Here is a 21,945-nt window from a genome sequence, read left to right as displayed (position 1 = left end):
GATGTTACTGTTAACTATACATTGCTGAATTTTCTCTTCCTTGCATAGGTGATATTTTGAAGCAATCTGAGTAATTTTGCATTTTTATTGTGTATTATTACTGGTAACTGTATGGAAAGCTTTATTTTGAGAGCCAATAAAACTTATCCAACAACATCAGCACGAGGAAATCTGAGGAGTACTGTGATACCTCAACTGACACGTGCCCCGGCCCCCAGCTAATGGGTTTTTCAGAAAGCAAGTCATTGCTCCAATGATTTATTTATTTATTTTTTGCTTTGACTTTCGAGAAAAAACGTGAAAAGAAATGCTGGAGGGAAGCGGCTAACTTCCAAAAACGGGGCCAAATGTTTGCTTCAAGCAGTCTTGTTTGCTACCACCAGTTGAAGTTCCACGAAACATCAAACAAAAAAGAATTACATGTGTATTTAAAACAGCCACATTAACGTTGCCTTACTTTGGCTTTGCCTTACATGTTATAGGCAGTAGCAAAAATAGCCACGGAATGAATTAATTATGACCAATTGAAGTTTAATTCTTTGTGTAAAGGCCCGAATGAATGAATATATATGTATGGTCAAATTATTTTTGCATTGGGTCTTAACCTAACCACCTTGCCTGAACCATTGTCATTGTTTTCAGAATTCACAACTGAAGAACTTGACCATTTTGGCCTTGTTGATACAACATGCTCGCTTGAGCTCGTCATAGTCTCTTAGAATGGGGTTCTTTTATTACTCTGTCTATCTTCCCACATGTCAGTGAAGACAGAAGAGAGCTAAAGCCGGGAGGTCAGATCCAGAGCCCTCGATACTCCCGTGAAGCTGAATCGCGTACCGGCAAATGGTATGCAGGCTCATAACGTGTGCTACTCATACAATAGCCAGAGACGAAACAGTTTTGACAGTGTCGAATGCCCTGCCCCGGGGGCCTTATCATCCTCTGCTGCTTGCTTTCCTCCCTCTTCTGTTTCCACCCCCCTGATGCTATCTGTCTAGAGATTTATGCAGAAATGTGCAGCTCGCCGACCTCCTGGTCCCCCTCCATCCTTTCTGCGGGGATGCCAGCCTGTCATAAGCTGCGCTATGCAGAGATAGTGAATCTTCTGCTGTTGGCCTCATGTCTTATACGGAGACTATCTTGGCTTTGTTCTCCGCACTTGGATCTCGCTTGTAAGAAAAAGGCAGCATTCTATAATTTGAATGCTGCTTTAAAAAGAAAAAAAAAATCATGTGTGACTTTCTTTCTAAGGTTTGTGTTAGTGTATTTTAATGGGCTTTGCTTCGGTTAATATGCACTATTTCAAATACATCTTTATCTGACGAAACGTTTCACATATTCCCTCTGATGTTCTCCGACACCGCTTGCCCATCTGGGATGTTACCCGAGTCCAAAAATACTCTTGCTTGATTAAGTCTACGATGTACCTGCTTCCACTGACAATTGGCAGTTTCTTTGAGTCTTTTTTTTTTTACTGCCTACTCCAGTGAGGGTTGTCTCATCTGACAGCGGTTTGATCCTGTGAAGCGCATCCCGACTCAATAAATAATCTCTGCAGATGCTCGCATAAGTGACGGTCCATTTAATTAGACGAGTTAAGCTTTGAGGCCCAGAGGCCTTTTTTAGTGTACCATTAGAGCAACGATGAGAAACAACAACGTCCAGCCTCCCACTGTTGTTGGTAAGCAGAGAACAAATAATGAGGCACGTCTGGCCCAGATTATTACAAGGTCTATCGGACCGAGTGGCACCCGAACGCAATGCTTCCCAGCTGAGCTCAGGTTGAATAGATGGATAGACGGAAAAGGGTTTAGCGATGGATGGCTGAAGGAATGAATATGTGAGGGGATGGATGGTCAGTTCAAACATGGTTCAATGGCCCAAAAATATTAGACAGTAAGCAGTCAGTGGTACTTGTTTTAAAATTATTGTGGCTTGTGTATCTATCAAAAGTACACGTTTTCTTATTTAATCACCTTAAATCCACACTTTGCTTGCACCTTTGGATATGTGATAGATTGAAAACATCACTTAGTTCTGGGGTGTCAAACTCATTTTTATTGGAGTCATTGTTTCCTTCAGAGGGCCATTATGACTGTCAGAGAATCAGAGATGAGTAAAAACTGATCAAATATTTTAAAAAGTGAATGGTAGTAAATATTGGCGAAAAGACAATTTGTAATTTCAGTATTGACACATGAAATTGATGCACAATTTGTCTTTGCAGGCTACATTAGATGATGCTGCGGGCCATATCTGCCCCCCCCCCCCCCCACACACCTATGGCAGTTGGTAAAGTTATCAAAATACTTGAGAATTCTCCACCGGTGTGTACAAAAGTACATACAAAAGAGAAAGAGAAGGGGACAGGTGAAGGACTGTGGTAATCGATTGGATAAAAACCCGCAGCTAGCAAATTACATGGACTATATTGCTTATCCTGGTCCTGTGCCCTTCATAACCACCATGCAGGTTTATCTGCATTGCCTCTCGTGCTCCTCCATACCAGTAGAACTTTTCTTTTCCTACAATTTACCATCTTGGTACTCCCTCTTTCGACTGTTATGTGTGTGGCGTATGTTGTGGTTTGCGGTCGGTTTCTGTCTAGTGTGTGTGTGACTCTTAACAACATCCAGTATTACAGCCCACTTCAGACTTGTAAAAGGCTTGGATTCAGGCCTGTGGTCGGCTGGCTGGCTTTCTATTTAGTAAACAGCATTCCCTGTATCCGGCTTTGTCTTAGAAACAAGTGTTGGTCAAACAAACCTTTTGTCTGCGGCCATTGGCTCAGCACGCCGCACCGACTTTGGCCCGTGACAAAGAAGTGAGTGTGCAAGCGCGTGTGTGTGTGTGTGTGTGTGTGTGTGTGTGTGTGTGTGTGTAGTAGTAGGACAGAGAAATACAGGCTCAGTCTGTTGGAGGGGAAAGATAAGTAACAAGGCCACTCTGCAGAGCTCTTAGATGTTTTCGTCCTCAAATGAATCCTCGATAGAAAAAAATAAAAGCCAAGTTTGTAAAGACAGAGCTTTTCTCACATCCATGAATAAATGTACCGTAATTTTCGGACTATAAATCGTTTTTTTCATAGTTTGGGTGGGGGGACGACTTATACTCAGGAGCGACTTATATACATATATATGTTTTGTTTCACTTTTTTGGGCATTTTATGGCTGGTGCGACTTATACTCCGGTGCGATTTATAGTCCGAAAATTACAGTAGTTGATTTGTCAACAACCTTCCACTTGTTTGGCTAAGTCATGTGAAAGTCATGTCAATTAAAAAAAAATCATTGAAAAAAGTTTTAATAGCATCCTCCTCCTCTTTGTCTACATACCCCCGTGTTGGTTCACCCTTCACCTCTGTCCAATCCCTGCCTGTGAATACACTAATGACATAAATGGAGGAGTAATCACATTAACAAGCATAAGAGCTGAGGTGCTCTTAAGAGCCACTGTATTGACAGCCCTCAGTCTTCCCAAGGCACAAACTCCAACACCTATAAACACTTTTGAATATTGGCAAAGACCTGCTATTAGCATAATCACTTTAGAGGTGTGCAAGTGCTCCCAAGCTCAGGCGACTAATAACTTGAAATGGCGATGACATGTGATGTCCCCATCATCTCCTCTGCTGGTGCCTTCCTTCTCCATTTGGAAGACCTGCATGATAATCCTGTTAGCTGTTTCCTCCATTAGCTAAATGACCAATATCACTGAGAGCTATGTGGCCTTACCAGGACAAGCAGACCCCACTGCAAGGTGTGCTGAAGGACTAAACAAGACGTGGAGGTCAAAGCAAGTCAAAACTTTTTGGGACTTGGCTATCAAGTTAGACGACTTGGATGAAAAAACTAACCTTGTGTACTTTTTCGATTGGTTACACCTTATTATTTGTTGTGTCGATTGTTTGTATGCATTCGTGTTTTAGGGCACAATAAGATGACATTGTGACAATTTATTGTTTTATTGTGTTTTTTTTAAATATTACGTCATCAAAATGATCCTGATTCACACAGAGCTGCAAAATACTTTACATTTTTTTCATTTGCATGCCAGTCCACTAAAAAACTGTTTATCCTCCTCCTTGTTTTTGCCGCGAAAGCAAAACCACACTGAAGCAGCACAGACACACCTTAATGTGATGTGCTCACTCATGCCGTTTTCGAAAAATATCGATAAATTAAAGTCTCCGGAATGGCCCAGTGGGAGAAACACACGACATTTGTGACTGTGCCAACGCCGTTCCTCGGACGATGGTGGCTATTATTGGCAACTCAACGACACAGGTGTCAAACCTTCACAGTTTGCACTCTTGTAGTGTTTAAAATAAAACGGAGTACACAAATAAATCAGTGTTTGCACATTTTAGAAGGCATTATGGATCATATTCTCTCCCAATTACCAGGACACGCACATTTTGTAGACTTCTTTGTGCAATGTAGTACAATTCTAACTTTGCAGGACTTGACTTGATTCCCTGTTCTATATCTGTCCTCTGCCCCGTAGCTTTCTTCATACTGTTTCCTCTTTCTTCCATATCCACCATCTTTCTCTATCCACTTTTAACTTGGGCTTCTTTGCCATTACAAGACCCTTTTCTCAGCCCCTGCCATGAAATGGTAGCTACAGGGTTGTCAGTGTGGCTTCTCCTTTCGGCTGATCCGATTTCAAAGGGACTAAGAGATCCAGCATTAGGCCAAGCTCTTCTAACTCACCACATACTGGAAGGGGAGAGCCAGACAGAGAATGAGTACTTCTTTATTCCATTAGAGGACAGATGTGTTTATAAGATCATTCTCGCCTCATACATCTCACTACTTTCCTATGGTATAAAAAGCCCTTCGAGACCGTCAAACGGCATGTCAGAATAATGTTTCTCCTTTTTAAAAACTGTCCTTCCGTCTTTTTGAGGACAGCTATTATAGGGGAAAAAGTGGGCTTATTAAGATATCCGCTGTCATGCAGCTGGGCCTGCTTTGGTTTCGATTTTTTTTTTCATGGCCATCAGTGTGTCCACTGCCTTGCGAGACTAACAATTATTTTGTTGCTTGTGACATGAACACTGACTAATTCCAGGGATGGTTTTGTGATTGCACAAGACATGCAGCGTTTGTCACACAGGAAAATGTATTCACTAGCGACATGGAAGTTGTGTCCTTCAGAAACGTGTCATTAGGAATGTCCCCTTCACGCCACACTTCTCTCCTTGCTCTGATCCGCCTTCCTTGCTTGCCTTCTTTTACTTCCCAAATCCTGCAGTGCTTTGTCAATTGCAAAGTGTCTCAGAGGAGCCACCTCCCAAGTCTCCCGCCCCTCCGTGCTCCCTGCGATATATCTTTTGTCGTTTGCAATAACAAAAAAAAATATCTGTTTTCCTCCTCATGCATATACGCCATCTGTTCACACACTGGGCGAAGATACGTATATATGCAGGCTGCTAATCAAATCGAAGTGAACAGTAGACGTCAGGTTATTGCAGCCATAAACCATAAAACTCCACACTGTCTCGGGAAACGTATCTATAGCCAAAGTCAATGTTATGAGAAAATTGTATTTTTGCTGGGGACAGAGGGAGAGAAATCATGTATGGACAAATGGCTGAAAATTCCATAGTGGGTCAAAGCGCCTTGCAGGTGGCAACAATTAACTGTAATTTTTTCAGATTGTAATGATCCATAATTTACCCGTATACCCCCTTCCAACTGCTTTCAGAAGAAAAAGGTTTGCATGGCGCTTTGATTGGGTGCACATTTTATGCCATGTTCTGGTCTTTAAGTGAGATTGTTCGGAAGGGGCCACGACGGTTATGGACACACGAGATAGAAAGGAAGCATACTAAACACCATTCGGTTCCCATTATTACTCATCCACAACATGCTTCTTTTCTCTCAGCGGCAGTCTCCTCTTACTGCCCCATCTTCACCTCTTTGTCTCGCTGCCACGGAGGGTTTAAAACATGCAAGCCTGTCCACCATCTTAGGGATTGCTCATACGCACAATCATACACTCGGGCAATCTTAAGTATGCCTCGTACCGCTCCTTGGCCACCAGCGTGCAACAATCATTTTGTTTTTTATTTTGCAAATGATTTCAGTAGCTAGTCCCCCAGTGGAAAAAAAAAAAAAAGATTATAGGCAAGCCCAGAGATGAAAGACGTTGCACATTTGCAAGTGGCGGATGCTTTTTATTTAGCATATCTCTCACTTCTGCTTTCCCCACCTTCTCCTATTTGATTCACCTGAGAGGATTTAAATAAATCCATACAGCAGAAGATATAAAAGCAATGCATGAAATGCATTTTGAAAAGTGCATCCTTAGTAACAATTTTCCATTTTGCTTATTGGGAGGATCTGCTGCTATATTTTAATAACATGTGGCCTTGTATTTATATTCACGTTAATATTCAACATTCAATAGCATTGTGTGCACTTACTCAGTAAAAAAAAAAAAAAAAAAATCCGAGAGGTGGGTGAGTGTGCTTTGCAAAGATTGGGAGTCCATTGTCAGGTTAACCTCAAGTCTGTGTACAAGGACTCATTGCAGAAAATATCGTATTTGTATTTGCAGCTTTAGAATTCTTGCTTGTCTATTATTCTATTGTATGGTACAGTATTCCCCACATTGTAGTTTGCCTCTCAGCAATTTTATAAAATGTATACCATTTCAAATCATTCATTTTCATCCTACAATTAACTCGTGTCAAAGTAGGCTCAAAAGGTTCTTGGGTCTAATAGAAAAGGTATATTTAGTTGTAAAATAAAATAAGTATTACTAGTTCTCGAATTATATGTCAAACAATGTTAAATATGCTACTAACTGCATTTCCATTACAAATCGCATAATGCTTCATATATCAATTAATTTTTCCCAGAATCCAGCGTCTTTATCTTGTCCAAATATCCTCGTATTGGTTTATTCTCAGACTTCTGTTTTTTGTTGCCTCGCTGACCGCCAGTATCGTATTGTCTCATGCAAGGTTCACTTGGTATTCAGTATGTTATTGAACAAAGTGTGTGCTTCTAAACCATCTCCCCATGTACGTGTTTTGTGATAACTTCTGTTGTGTCTATTATTGCGCTACATAAATAATATTAAATTGATTTTTGTACTTATAATGTATTTTTGAACATTTGGTTTGGGCAACTCATTAACATCTTTAAGAACAATAGATGAATTTCTAGATGTGTAGTGCTTAAACAAATATTTTTAATAATTTTAATATTAATTATAATTAAAATTACTTATTATTATTTAACCTCAAAGTCGCTGATGGGTTAGGGGTACACACAGCTGACTTGTGTGCTGGGAGTGTGGGATCGATTAGTTGTCAGTAGTTGCTTCTCTGACTGAGTTTAACAATTGATTTCACAGCATCAAATCGACATTTGTAAGATATACGTAGCTCTTCTGTAATCATCCAATATCTAATGTACAAACCCTTCAAAGCATCCCTATTTTTACATTCTCAATAACATTTTTCTATTTATTTTGGCAGATAAAGATGAGCCCAGCAGTTATACCTGCACCACATGCAAGCAACCCTTCACCAGTGCCTGGTTCCTTCTCCAGCATGCTCAGAACACCCACGGTTTCCGCATCTATCTGGAGAGTGAGCCAGGCAGTCCCCTCACCCCTCGTGTAGCTGCTGCTCCAGGGATGGGGGGTGACTGTGCCACGTCGCAGCCTCCCCTTCACGCCGTGCACCTGGCTGAAGGTAGTCCTTACAGCCTTCTGCGAATGCCAGGTTCTGGGTCCGGACGAGATTCAGTATCCACTCCTCGAGAGGGCCGTTATCCCCGGACCCCACCCCTGTTCAGCCCGCCTCCGCGTCACCACCTCAGTCCTGATGACCTGGCCCTGGCAACCCACCATCCCAGCGCCTTTGACAGGGTGATGAGACTCAATTCAATACCACTTGAACCTCCCCCAAACATGGACTTCTCCAGAAGGCTCCGTGAACTAGCTGGAAATGCCACGGGAGCCTCACCTCCTCTCTCCCCGAATCGGCCCAACCCTATGCAACGCATTCTTCAACCGTTCCAGCCAGGTTCAAAGCCTCCATTCTCTGCAACCCCACCTCTTTCCACCTCTCAGTCACCTTCTGGTTCGAGGTCTACCCCCAACGCCACATCCAACACAGTTCAACCAGGCACACCATTAAAGGCAAAGTCTTGTGAGTTCTGTGGGAAGACTTTCAAGTTCCAGAGTAACCTTATTGTGCACAGACGTAGCCACACAGGGGAAAAGCCATTCAAGTGTCATCTGTGTAACCACGCATGCACCCAGGCAAGTAAGCTAAAACGACACATGAAGACACACTGTCAGAATAAGTCCTTGGTGCTTAATACCAAGTCAGAAGATGGCCTTTCAACAGCCAGTTCGCCTGAGCCTGGTACCAGCGAGCTGATGGGCAGTGCCACTGATGCTCTCAAGTCAGTGGTAGCCAAGTTTAAGAGTGAAAATAATGGTCTGATGGCTGAAAATGGAGAAGAGGAAGATGAGGAGGAGGAGGAAGAGGAGGAAGAGGAGGAAGAACAGGAAGAAGAAGAGGAGGAGGAGGAGGAGGAGGAAGAAGAGGGTGAAGAGGAGGAGATGGAAGGTAAGCCTGTGGTTAGAGACATCGAAGAGGACAGGAATGACTATCGCTTCAGCCTGAGGTTAGAAGGGGCCCGCCATCACCAGAACAGTGTGGCCCTGCACCCTCGGCGTCGGAGCTCCTCGCAGGAGCCTCCTGATGATGACTCAGCGATGGAGTCAGACCGGACCGATGACGTGACCACGACAACAATGAATGGTCTGGCACCCTTATCCACTGACGGCCTATCCAGGAAGTTGTTGGGCGGAGGCATTATTAGCCCAGGCTCCCTGAGTCCTCTGTCTAAACGTATCAAGGTGGAAAAGGATCTAGACCCCCCGACACCCACTATCGCAAACTCAGAAAACGTGTATTCCCAGTGGCTAGCAGGCTACGCTGCCTCGCGACAACTCAAGGACCCCTTCATCAACTTCACTGGTGGAGATTCCAGACAATCGCCCTTTGCCTCCTCATCGGAGCACTCGTCCGAGAACGGCAGCTTACGCTTCTCGACGCCGCCGGGTGAGCTCGATGGAGAACGGGCCGCTTCGGGACGCAGCGGCACGGGCAGCGGGGCCAGCACACCCCACGGCGGCAGCGGGAACGGCAGGCCGAGCTCCAAGGACGGCCGCCGGAGCGACACCTGTGAGTTTTGCGGGAAGGTTTTCAAGAACTGCAGCAACTTGACTGTGCACCGACGCAGTCACACTGGAGAGCGACCCTACAAGTGTGAGCTGTGCAGCTACGCCTGCGCCCAGAGCTCCAAGCTCACACGCCACATGAAAACCCATGGACAAATGGGGAAAGACGTTTACAAATGTGAAATATGCCACATGCCTTTCACTGTCTACAGTACTCTAGAGAAACACATGAAGAAGTGGCACAGTGACCGTCCTTTAGCTAACAACATCAAGACTGAGTAGGCAAAGAACAGCATGCTTTCTCTCTCAGCTCCTTTGGCAAAATTTCAACCCTGGATATGTAGCCAACAGATGAACGGAATGGACTACAGGGTCAGACAACAGTACACAGTACAGCCCTGTTATCGTTCCCAACCACTGGGGCAATACTCGTGTATGAAACAAAACGTTTTGAGCCTTTCTATTGTGCAATAATTTACACATTTTATATTTTTTTTTTCTAACTGGACAGCATGCTCGGTGTATTCATGGCTACTCGAAAACTATCAGTGACTGGTAGGTTTGGTTGTACTCGTGTTGCTGTTGATCCTTTTGATTTAGCCAACATTTTGGAACCCTTGCTGCGGAAAGTACATACTCTTTAACATATCATGTACAGTTTGGTTTCCAAGCATAGTGGAACAGTGTCATATTATTCAAACTTCAAACAAAAAAAGCAGGGTCATGTTTAAAACTGATTTTTGTTAACGATTTTCCATGCGAAATAGACGTAAAATACCTATATGTACATAAATATATCTACAAGGATTGGGCTGCCTATGAAATGCTAGGCACTAGCACCATGACTTATTTCTTTTAACAAACAATGAAAATAATACTATGGTGTAAAATGACAACAAAGAGTGCCTTGGATATCTTACCTTCATTAGTTAATCCTCCTTTTGCTATAAACTCGGCGTTTCAGATGTAGATGATTACAGGACATTTTGTGCACATATGGAATTAAACAGGTCCTTGCATCAAGCACCTGAACAACCCTGCCGTGTTGTGACTGAGCAGAGCATTAAGAAACCAGTTGAAACAAAATTGAAAAGATTAAAAAAAAAAAAAAAAAAGATTGTGTTTTTTTTTCTGGCCAATCATTTATCTGCCTGACTGTATATTTTCATTCTTCAGATTGTCATTCTGTTTACTGGCATGTTACATGCTCAAAAAGGTTTGTGGAGGTTTTCGTTTTCTGGTACATGTGTATCATACTGAGAGGGTACTCTGTAGAGTTGTTTTAACCAACGTGAAGCTCTTAATTTTCCAGAGTGGTTATTTTCTTTGAAAATGAAACTTGGTTTATTTTTTTTTTGTGTGGTGTTTAACACAATTGTTTAGTGTCATCTGGGCAGTCTGTGTAGCCATCATTAACTTGAAGACCACAGAATCGGTTGGAGTCTTTTTCACATCAGGCAGGTTTTGATTTTGGTGATGGTGGGGATACTTGGTGTGGTTCGAGGTTACGGGAATGGTATAACCAGATGTTTCTACAATTCAAAAGTTCTATGCCCTCTTAATTCTCTTGACAACATTTTTTTCAAAATCACATTGGTCATACAACTAAAATATAAATTATACATCCTCCTCCACACACATACACATAGTATTTTTTTTCTTTTTAGTTAAACGTTGTAACTCATTTTAATTGTAGTATTTCCTCTCACCACCTTGCCATTTTTTAAAAAATGATTATAGCACTTGTCACTCTGCCTACAGTCTGTATCTGTCTCTCTAATCGGAGGTACAGTCGGTTGAGTATAAAATGAGGACCGGATTACATATTCCGGACTATTTACGTGCACTGTTCCATTTCCCCAGTTTACAGGTGGATGCTCTCGGGAAAAACTTGGCTCTTGTGCTGATCAATGCAGTAACTGTGGTGTCATTTAAAAATAGACTAAAAAGAACTAAGCTGAATTGAAACTAAACAAAGTTGAACATGCTTTGCTAAATATGTCTTGACAGCAAAACCTAACTCTGGTTGAATTGGGTATCGATGCAGAAAATGCTATTGAAATGTCCCATTATATTATCCTTAAAATATACCCTTCAGTACAGTAAAAACTTAAAAAACGTACTTCTTTTTTTTTTTTTACAAAATAATTTGTATTGCTGATTTTTTTTTTTAAGTACATGTAATTTTCTTACGGGAAGAGTTTATTTAAATTGTGTTTTTGATTTGTGTTGTTGATTCTCTTTGTTGTCTTGTTGACATTCAGGACTTGATCACTCTGTATTGAATTGTAATGAACATGGCTTGTATAATTTTTTTGCCTTTACTGTACACGCATCTTCAGGTTGAACAAAATATTTCGCAATGGGGGAAATATATGATAAATAAATATATAGAGAGAACTTAAACACATAGGAAGATGCACACTCATGTAAGTTCCTAAGTTCAAAATACATTTATGGTTGACTTTTTTGTATTTAGAATTGCATTTGAAATTAATGTTCACTTAGTGTAGGCACTTATAGTATTTATGTTGGAGCCTGTATTTTTAATGGTTTTGCCTGTACTCTTTAAAAGTTTCAATGTACCCTTTTTTTTCTGTAGTGAAAAAAAATCCCAACAAGCTGCCACCGTATATTTTCTTAATTTGGCAGGATAATATAGTGTGAATAATTTGTATGCTTGAAAATAATGTTTTTCAAAACTAAAATGTTGTGGTGTTCTTCAAGGGTGAGAGGTCATATGATGACTTTTTCAGGCAGTCCTGCTGGACTTACCACAATGAGGTAAAAACAGGTGGTTGTACATATCCTTTTTTTCTATGTTTTTCTCCTGCCATTTTATATGCAGTAATACAAGCTATTGTTGGGTTTTATTGTTAGCCAACTTTTTACTGTCCTTAAGCATGTACCACCTGATAACATTCCAGCTGTTAATGAAACGTGTTTTTTTTTTATATGCAATCAGTCCATCATAAATCTGAAAAGCAATTTTTTTTTCTTTTGCTGAATTTTGTTATTTGGAATTCATTTCCTGTTGTATTTTACTTTGCCAAAACAACCACCGTGCTTGATTTACATAGGGTACATGTCATACCATATGCAAGTTATATTGTCAATATGAGAAAATGATGAATGAAAAAGAGGTTTGCTCCATGTTGTAATAGCAGATGGTTCTGATCCCAGTCTGTGTTCTGTACTCTTATCTGCTCTCAAGTGAACTTGAAGTTGACATTGGTTGACATTATTTATTATGACTGTACACCCACATTCAGTATATGCTCTGCTGAGAACAGCGTCACCCAAAATGCGTCTGTTTATTCACCGCCAGCCCTTCCTTTGTGATGAATTCTGTTGGCTTGGTTTTTGTCTTTGATGACCAAAAGGTCACAGATCAACATTTAAGAGTTCCCGTTCAGCATACAATCGTTATTATTTTTCAGTTATGGAAATGCCACTGTTTTCAGCTGTTGCCTGCATTTTTCTCTTCACTCAGCCATTTTGTCTTGGGATAAAATAAAACGTATGACATACATACATTGCTGGTTTTCTCTTGTAGTGTGTGTGTGTGTATATATTATGCGGTATTCAGTCGGCCAAATGATAGCAACATCAGGAAAAAGGAACACAGAAAGCTTAAAAAATACCAAGGGCTGAAAGAATAACTAGAGAGGGTAAAGGCAAAAGTGGTGCCACTAGTGATCCGGGGCACTGTGGGCAGTAAACCCCAAGCTGGATGGATGGCTCCAGCAGATACCAGGAACAACATCGGACATCTCCACGCAGAAGAGTGCAAATCTGGGAACAGAAGATCCTGCGCAGAACCCTCAAGCTGCCTGGACTCTGGTAGAGGACCTGAGCTTGAAGGAGATCCTGATCAGGTGGGCGAGGACAGATTTTTTTGTGATATAGTAGAGCCATATATGATTAGAGCCTAATTTGATTCGTGATTTACTTTGTTTTTCAATTGAGTTAAGTCAAGTCAAGTCAAGTTTATTTGTATAGCCCTAAATCACAAGCAGTCTCAAAGGGCTTCACAGAGACAGAAATTGACAGTTATTCTCAAAGCATCCCCTGATCTTAAGCTCCCAAAACATTTCCAGTCCCAATTTCACTTTTAAATGGACATTCTCAGAAGAAGCAATGTTGCAAATAGTCAAAAACATCTTGCTCCAACTTGGCACATCACAATAGAAATATTTATATCAATTGAACCCAATGCGCTTAGTTACAATAATCACGTGTGTTTTATTGAACATGATCTGATCAAAACTAATTTAAACCAATCCCAACCACAAAAGTGGCAAAAACACACTGTATAATCATGACATTCACATTCCAGTTCTGTTCATTGCTGAGTCACATTGTAAATAAACACACCATCAGAAATGAATTATAATACCATTGTGCCATGTCAATGTCTGGAACAGTTTAGAATTAAATAACTTGGCAAAAACACAAAATATGGGACTATACAACATCAAATTCACCACAAACACTCAATGTATTCATGTGTGCAGATCGCTACAGACGTCTATTCCAAGTCCAACCTGTCAAACAAATAACTCATAAGAGGATGAAAAAATGTTGATGTTATTGTGGGCCAGGTGAATTTGAATTCTGAGTCAAGAAACAGTGACTACTTTCACGTGCAGTCAATAAAGCTTTGTGATTATCGTCCTCTTAAGATGCAGGTTGAATACGTGTTTAGGATGATGGGGAATAAACAGTCATGATTTATTATGTTCATTCTAGTCAAAATTCAGCCCGAAATGCATTTGAAATGAAAAGCATTGCTTTAATTGTAGCTCTGAAAATGACTAATTTGTTAAATGAATGAATGGATTTTATTGAGAACAGTGAATTATGAAGCTTCTAATTAATTTCTTTTTTTTTTTTTTTATTCCCACAGCGGTGCAGCCCTCCGTCTCACAGATCTGCCAGCCTGCACTTGTCTGTTAAATTACCACCATGGAGTCCAACCTGGCTCAGCTCGGATACACCAGTATTTATGCTGGTCACGAAAATAGAGCTCCATTTACAAAAAATAAAATAAAAAAACATCAAGTAAAATTGAGCTGATGCTACTTTGTGTTTTGGAAACGTTTGGGAGTGTAACAATGCTGTCTGTTCACATGGAACGACAGAAATGCATAATGAGCCAATATATCGCTCGTGCTGAAATTTGTTTCTTCTCTATGTTTTACCACCCCTCCTAAACAATCTTGCTGGATTAAGTAAATTTCTAACATGAACAAGTCAAAATGTAAGCAATTGCTTATATTCAATCTAAGAACTGAATTTGTTTTTTTTAAAACCCTCCGTATTCTTCATGAAAGGAAGCTGCTCTCATGTCAAGCTACCTAAGTATCGTATCTGTTGTATGCAGAGCCTTTCTTATTCCATCCTGTTTCTTCCACTCTCAGCTCTCATCTTTGTCCTCCCTGCTGCCACACCACTTAATCAGCTTGTTTTTGTGTTTCAACGTACATCATGTGCCAGTCCATTTTCCTTCGATATTCAGCATTCAACTTTATAAATATCTTCCCATTTCCAAATCCCCTTTCTTCCCATCTTTCCTCTCCTGTCTGCTGAGGCACCGGAGGCCATTGTGACTGAGTAATCACTCTTCTTGTCCTAGCCATGGTGCTGTTTGCCTAGCAGGGCCAGATTAAAGTTCACAGATAGAAAGAGGTTCCTGCTTAGGCCAGGTGTTGACAGTTAAGATAAAGCAGAGTTGTAAGGAAGTGGGACTGGTCGGGTGAGTGTTGGGAGAGGAATTGTTGCCTTGTATGCTTTCTCCCCCCCCACCCTCCCCATCTTCCAAGTTCAATGTCAAGAGCCCAACAATGCCCAGCTCACAAATTCTAAAGCAGCAACAACACATACCTTGCTTCTAACCCAACCAATTACACAGTATGAACAGAAACTGTTCTTTGACTGAAAAAAATCCAATACTCAATGACTTTATGCTGCTGTTTGGTTGTTCTTATGGGGGATGCACATATGTTGGTTCCTCTAGAAAAAAAAAAAAAAAAGGAAGATACTGCATACGGACCACCCTCCCTCTTTTGCTCTCCTACTTTATCATTTTGTCCTGACTTGCCTGTGTGTGTGTTTAAAGCAAGGTAGGCCTCCCAAGGATAGCTGAGGAAATCCTGTCCAGGAGAAACTCTGTGTTGAATCCCCTCTCTAATCCTCATAAGATGACCCTAGTCCTTATTTGCTGCTCTTCTGATTACCTCCATTCTTCTTCCTCTAGTTTTAGACTCTGTATTGGTCTTGCTTTTTGAGTGTCAGTGAGAAAAGGAAGGCTGAAGAGCAGAGATGGAGAGGCAGACTGCAGCTGTGCGGTCGAGCACTGAAGAAGGGGGCCTCGTCCGGACTACTTGGAACAATATAAAAGGACTAATCACCTAGGACAGCTGACACTCAGTGCCATGCACATACACGCATGCAAGCACAATGGACACACACAAAAGCACACATCTAAGGATTGCAGTAGGGTGTAAGGAGAGGAGCTCTGCCCAGACAAGACTTGCAGGTCTGGCCCAGCAAGAAAACAAAGTCTGTGTTTTGTCTATAGGCAGCAACGCTTCGGGGCTGAAATGCTTTCACACAAACATGCACCTACGCACATTCAGTACACCGAGTCACAAACACGTTCACATGAGACTCAATTTATGTACAGAGTTTACTGGCCAAGCTGATCACCATTAAAATAAAGCAGCCGTAAGTTAAATGTCATATAATGCAGATTTGGAGCGGAAACATAATCAAGCAGACATGCGCTCACGCACGCACGCGCACAAACACACACATGCACGTAGACGCACACACACAGACACACACACACGTGCATACACAAAAGTGTCTTCGGGAATGTGACCTTTCCCCAAAAGCCTCCCTTTCCTGCCCTGGCTCCCCTCCCCCTCTGGCTGTGTGAAGACTGAGGAGGTCAAGGGTCAGGTTTTGGGGGGCTTGAGATTAGGTTTCACATGACTGAGCACCTTTGTTGGGGCAGGCCAGCAGAAAGGAAACGTCCAGGAGGGTAGCTGTGTCTGTCTGAGGAGAGTGAGAAAGGGGGAGGGCGAAAGACGAGACAGGAGCTTGGATGGATGGATGGTTGAACTTGAAGTTTGGCAAGAATGAAGTTGAAGTGCAAGGAGGGAGATGTTGAGAAGGTTGGACAATGAAAGAATAAAAAGAACCGGAAAAGCCTCACCTGCATTCTTCATGCTATAGCTCAGCTTGGCTTTGACTCTTTCCCTCTGCATCACTCTTTCTCGCTGCCTATGTAGCTTCTGTGTCAGGCTGCAATCAACCAGTGTCCTCAGACACTACTAGAAACATTGATCTCCCACATGACCACACAGTGAGAAGAAAGCCTCGGCCAAAATAGCAAACTAGATCCCAGAGAGAAAAAAAATCCCCCTCTCCAACCTCCCTCCCGCACTACATTGTCGTGGCTGAGACAATAAGTGGCATAACTTTGATCTGGATTTCCTTGCATGTTGGTCATTTCAACACCTCAGAAAACAAGAGAAGGGTAAGATTTTAACAACCTGCAACAGTTTCAACTCAGTGAGTCGCAGTGGTGGGACTGGTACTGCTGATGGCTTCCAGATAAGGTGAAAACTTTGACCTCGCACTGAAATAGAAGGACAAGGCGTGGAGGTTTCACGCTGAAGGAATGCATTGAGTATGCGCTGACCAAAATTGACGGAACAATTTTCGTTTCATGAGCAATCAAAAGTCAGCCGTAGGGTTTTATTCTTAATTTTCAGATTTTGGCATGCTTTTCCGGTGCAAGAGTATAAGTGCGTGTGTGTGCTTGTCAACATAGTATCTCTGAGGAGCCTTATATTTCAAAGAAGCCACAAATTATGAATAAAATATATAAATATGCCCTAAAAAGTTTGTTCAAAAAATCTTCTCACCGCATTGTTCAGTTCTTTGTCATTCAGTTCATAAAGTAGCCATAAGGTTCACATTCACTTTGTGACATGGCCACCTTACCAAGGAGCTCTTTGTTTACGGATCATGGTACTTTGTACAAAGGCATTTGCAGGAGACTTGGCTTTACTTTGAGTGATATACGTAGAATTACCACCAGAATTACTGTGGAGTTTACCAAACACTGTAAACTACAAAAGGCAGGCAGATTTCAAACAAACAGAGCAGCTCATTCAGCAGCCAGTTCTCTCTGTCTCTCAGCTAGCTCTTGTCATCTGCCATGCTGCGGATCCTGCTCAACCTTCATCTGTCACAGTCAATGTCCACCTCCAACGTTGGTTCCTTTCTCGGCTGGCTTTGACTCCTTTTCGAGCGCTCAGTCTCTGTGAAGGGCTTCGGACTTTTTTGCTGCTAAACCAACAGAGCCACATCATCTGCAAAAAGCAGGAATGTAACACTGAAGTCACCAAACTCGACCCCTCCAATACCTTGGCGGCACCTTGAAATCCTGTCCAGAAAGGTCAGGAAATGTATCAGTCAAAACAAAAACAACGGTCAGGTTTTTTTTACTTGAAAGGTAAAATTCAGATTTCGGACTAAACAGCTTGATACAGCGTTGATCAGTCCAGGCCATATCTCCCCTCCAAAATACTAAGTCATTAAAAAGTAACAATTCCAGAGATCTCATCTCTGAGAGTGAAAGTAGCCTCAAGAGGAAATAATTTAAAACCTTCTGTCATTTGACCCTGGTTGATGTATGGCTGTGCATTTTGAGGAACATGTAGGACGGATTGTTTGGCCTTGGGATTACTATACAGTGAGTCACAATATTTTTTTCTTAATTCACGCAGTATTGTAATTCACAAAGAAAAGATACCAACATCAATATAATATTCCTGACATACACGTGGAGTGCGTATTGAAATAGGGTGTGCAGTGTAGTCCATAGAAGAAGGGTTTATGCATTCAAAAACATACTGGATCAGGAAAGTAATGTGTACATTCAAAGGAGTGCTCTAATTTCCAATTACATTTTTGTGCTGTACATGTGCTTCATCCATAGCTCACCAAATGTGTCTCATATCAGAGATTGTTGATAGACAGGTGAGGTTCAGGTGTGAGTAAGGTGAACCAAATCCCGGCCAGTGGATTCCACAGATCATCAGATTTGACCTTGGGGTCTGTTGCTCGGAGTGCTGTAACTGCCAAAACCGTCACGGCTAAAAACAGTATATCCGTGTGTGTGTGTGTGCATGATAATCTATAACATGTGGGTAAGGATGTATTTTTTATTCAGACGGTGATATTTACATGTTGCCGTGGGTGTCCTTCATGTGCGCTACTTAAGACGGCATTTATATGACTTGTAAAACAGGGTCATATCATTTATACTCTCTGACTCCTGTGTTCTTTTCCGTGCACATGGAGGAAGATTCTTTCAACTCTGTTCACTGAGGCACCTGTTTAGTGTCCTGTCGATAAAGAGCCAAAGTTCATTAACCGTCCTACTGAGGAGGCCATTGTTTCCTTTGGTGACATTTTGTTAGTCAGGGCTGGACAGTAATTTAGCAGATACGATTTACTGTATAGGACTTGTCAAATGTTGCTGAATCAGGATTCTAAAAGTGGCTGATGTTTGACTAAGTTGTAGCCAGAAAATGTTTTATTTTTCTGGGATGGATTCATTCTACCATGCAATATAGATTTTGTAAAAGTCTGAAACAAATACAGATAAAAATAATTAATGAATCTGACATGTTGCGTCCAGCGAATGCATTTATGCATTATTCAAACCTGCCAATATAAAACACTTTTTTTTCCGACCGATACCAGTACGAGTACTAAATTCTTGTCAATACCGATACCAAGCATAGACACCACTTTTACATATAAAATGTTCCCAAATATTTTGGGAAAATATACCCAGTAATAAAACAACCTATAGCAATCGTCTTTAAAATTGCATGAAATTAAAGGCTATTTTGTATTATTCTAACTTTTAATTTCTAGTTCCTGATTGTAAAACGGCCACATCAGGGCGGCTGATAATGGCCAACGTCGCGAGTACTTTGAAATAAGGCTGATATCGACTCTTATCAACTACACACATACAAATAGTACATAAACAGAGATGAAATGTGATTTTCGAGAAATGGATGTGCTTGTAGATGATTATCGTTGATTGTTTTGCGACAATGAGTCTAAAACTCTTGAAAATAATGTTTACCTCTTCTTTATTTATGTGATACACGGGTGTGTTTCCTGTTACGTCTGCGCACATTAAAGGTGTACGCGCCTCTAGTTGGCCTCCCTGGGGCCAGCAGAGCTCTTTGAGCCACTCCAGCTGTTGCAGGGGTGACAGAGGCTAAGACCAGCCGGGGTTGAGAGGTGAGAGGGCTCTAGAAGTTTCTGAGAATTGGCGCGCCACTCTCAGTTCACTTGCGGTTCATTCCTGAGGCCCAGGGGTCAAAGAGAGCAGGAAGGGAAGGAGGGAGCGGCGGATGGGGGTGGAAGAGTGGCTGCAGGGCCATGGTCACATGCTTGACCTGCTAGACTGACCTTGTTACTCTCTGCGCATACTTGCTCCTCACTGATGTTGTTACTGTTTTCTGCCAATACATTGATGTTTTTCACATGTTTAAACCATCAAAGTGCCAGACAGGTACGCTCAGCTTTATGTTATTTTCCTCCAATAGGCAGACAGATGTATTCGAAAGCCATTTTTTAACTCGACTCCATTTTCTTTTCAGTCTGCAGTTAACATGCTTGTTTTCACGGCTTTTGGATGATGGCGTTTGTGTTTTGCAGAGAGTTCTCCCAGACCAGGCACCCTGTAACATTGTGGTCTTAATGGGGCCAACCAGTGGTCTTTGGTGGGGACGCATTCATTGTGGGCCTCTGTCCGACAAAGCACTTGTCACTCATTGTAGTGAACTTGTGTTGTTTCTATGCGGCGCTCGGGCAGCCCAGCTGTCGTCAAAAGACTCAAGGCAACTCTACGCTCGCCTGAAAGAAACAAACAAACAAAGCTGTAAAACAAGAAAATGAAAGACAAAAAAGGGTCACAAATAACGAGTGTACAAAAAGCATCCTGTCCAATTGCACCTAGGGAGTCTGCCTTTGGGAAGAGAGCGGCTAAGAAGGTTCTGAGCGGGGCGCGGGCACAAAGGGACTCGGCCCCTCCTGTGTTACTGTTCGACGGACCCTTTGGACCAACTTGTCTCCATTCAGCTGGCGCTCTTATGCACAGGTGTGTCCTTGTGTGTATGTGTGTGTGTATCCACAACACTGACATCTCTTTGGACCCAAGTGCTCTATTGAAAATAAGACGGAGAGTGCAGCCAATGAAAAGAGATAAAGTGCAAAACAAGGATGGAGGGAAGAATAAAAGAAGAGTGGCTTCCTTGCTTTTCAGGGCAAGGACAATGTTCCGGCCTTACTCCCACGCTCTACACTACTCTCTTTGCACCCGTGGCCTTCTTAGTGACCACAACCATCAATCTGTTTCACTTCATTGAAAGGCATTCAGAAATGTCATTTAATGCACAACTTTCAAGTAGCAATTGGCTATATTGGTGTATGCCATCAACTATATGAGGGCTTTTATATATATATATATATATATGAGCGTATACATTTTAATGAGTCTAACATTGTGATGGGCTTTATGTAGTCGGACGCTAAGTCACATCATCCTTTTTTTTCTCAGGATAAATAACCGTTGAGTAATTCTGATTGTATTTATGAAATATTACGATAACTTTATAGATCTCTCGGGTTGTCGCTAGCTGGCCAAGCAGCCATCCAGACAGGCGAGTGGATGGCTCCATGCCAAGGCCAATTGAGAGGTGCTGCTGTGGTGGAGAGCCAGAGGGGAGATGGTCATCCATTATTCATCGCTAAGGCAAATAATCCCCCACAGAATTGGTCTTGTCTGGCCTAACGGTTTGGGAATGGATGGGATGGTCCGGGGGGCAAATGGGGAGGGTTTCTGGGGCTGGGGGATGGCGGGTTTGAGGGTTTTTCAGTGGAAGTTTAGGAGGATCTTTTCGGGGACTGAAAGGGGGTAGCGGGCTTTCTGTAAGAGGGGATCCGGGGGGGTCTTTTTGAGGATTAGATGCAAATATGTCTTTGATAGCTTTCACAGTCTGGGAGTCCTATTCTGTTTATGGATATTCATATTAAGTCTAATCTTTGGAAACAATCCTCGGCATGGTGCAGTGTGAGGCTGTTGGGATCAGGGTGGAGCACTGAAGCAGCAGGGGGTACTGGTGAATATGGAATGGACCTGAATGGGGTCTCTCTCAGCCGGATTTGGGGCAAGACTGGCAGAAGCCGCAATGGTGGGCGCTTGTGTTGAAAAGGCCTTACGGGCCAAAGGGCTAAGTGAGCGGTGACTCTCAGTCCCCTCCTGACAGCACTAACGTGTCGCTATGTAAACGTAAACATGCTTACACAGGAAGACGCACACGCGTACTCAAAGCGGCAGTTGTGCCGTGTATACAATGCACACAGCTTTGTCTGTCTATCTCTTTTATCTGGGTATATGTCCTTGACATGGACTCACGTTTAAGTGTTGTTTCTCTGCTTCAAGTGTGTACATCTTTCCCTGCAGGCAGTTGCTTTCAACCCAGATCTCATGCAAGAGATTACAAAAAATGTCATGAAATAAAAGATCCAGTGTGACACATAACATTCTGCAGCACATTGTTGAAGAAAGGCTGCACGTAAAATACTTTTTTACATATACTGCTGGGATCTTTGAGGTACATGTGA

At 42.1% G+C, this 21,945-nt stretch overlaps 1 protein-coding gene across 1 annotated transcript in view; it reads left to right on the top strand.

Moving 5' to 3' along the window:
- The window catches only part of LOC133151673 (B-cell lymphoma/leukemia 11A-like), a 34,542-nt gene extending 21,790 nt beyond the window's left edge, over nt 1-12,752 (top strand). Inside the window, exon 3 of the mRNA XM_061274895.1 lies at nt 7,496-12,752. Coding sequence (XP_061130879.1) covers nt 7,496-9,498 — 2,003 coding nt within the window. The 3' untranslated portion in view covers nt 9,499-12,752. The remainder of the gene's footprint in view (nt 1-7,495) is intronic.
- Nucleotides 12,753-21,945: the final 9,193 nt, after the last annotated feature.

The sequence above is a fragment of the Syngnathus typhle genome, linkage group LG3, assembly GCF_033458585.1.
Source record: "Syngnathus typhle isolate RoL2023-S1 ecotype Sweden linkage group LG3, RoL_Styp_1.0, whole genome shotgun sequence".
Lineage (NCBI taxonomy): Eukaryota > Metazoa > Chordata > Actinopteri > Syngnathiformes > Syngnathidae > Syngnathus > Syngnathus typhle.
This window is presented reverse-complemented; position numbering and strand designations above follow the sequence as displayed.